This window comes from Myotis davidii, unplaced genomic scaffold, assembly GCF_000327345.1.
Source record: "Myotis davidii unplaced genomic scaffold, ASM32734v1 scaffold1006, whole genome shotgun sequence".
NCBI classification, from domain to species: Eukaryota; Metazoa; Chordata; class Mammalia; order Chiroptera; family Vespertilionidae; genus Myotis; species Myotis davidii.
The window spans coordinates 806,346-806,656 of NW_006297143.1; the positions used below are offsets into that span (position 1 = coordinate 806,346).

At 69.5% G+C, this 311-nt stretch overlaps 1 protein-coding gene across 1 annotated transcript in view; it reads right to left on the bottom strand.

Moving 5' to 3' along the window:
* The window catches only part of AGER (advanced glycosylation end product-specific receptor), a 3,100-nt gene that overhangs the window by 162 nt on the left and 2,627 nt on the right, over positions 1 to 311 (bottom strand). The window contains exons 9-10 of the mRNA XM_015569857.1: positions 204 to 311; positions 7 to 96 (exon numbers count right to left, since the gene is read on the bottom strand). The exon at positions 204 to 311 is cut by the window's right edge and continues 14 nt beyond it. Coding sequence (XP_015425343.1) covers positions 7 to 96; positions 204 to 311 — 198 coding nt within the window. The remainder of the gene's footprint in view (positions 1 to 6; positions 97 to 203) is intronic.

Sequence of the window (311 nt, forward strand, 5' to 3'; positions counted from 1 at the left end):
CAAGGCCCTCCTGCGCTGCTCTCGGCGGCATCGGGCTCCTGGGACTGACGGAGCTCTGCCCGCTCCTCCTCCTCCTCCCGGTTTTCTGGGGCCTTCCTGGGGAGGAGGGTGGGGAGAGCTCTGCACATGGCCCTGCCCCCCCACGGACCCCCACCCTTGCTGCCTGGAAGCCCCAGACCAGGTGTCCAGCTTCCTCCACTCACCTCTCCTCTCCTCGGCGGCGGCGCCTTTGCCACACGATGACCCCAATGAGCAGGGCGGCTGCCCCCAGGCCTCCCAGGATCCCCAGGGCCAGGGCTATAGTTCCCAGC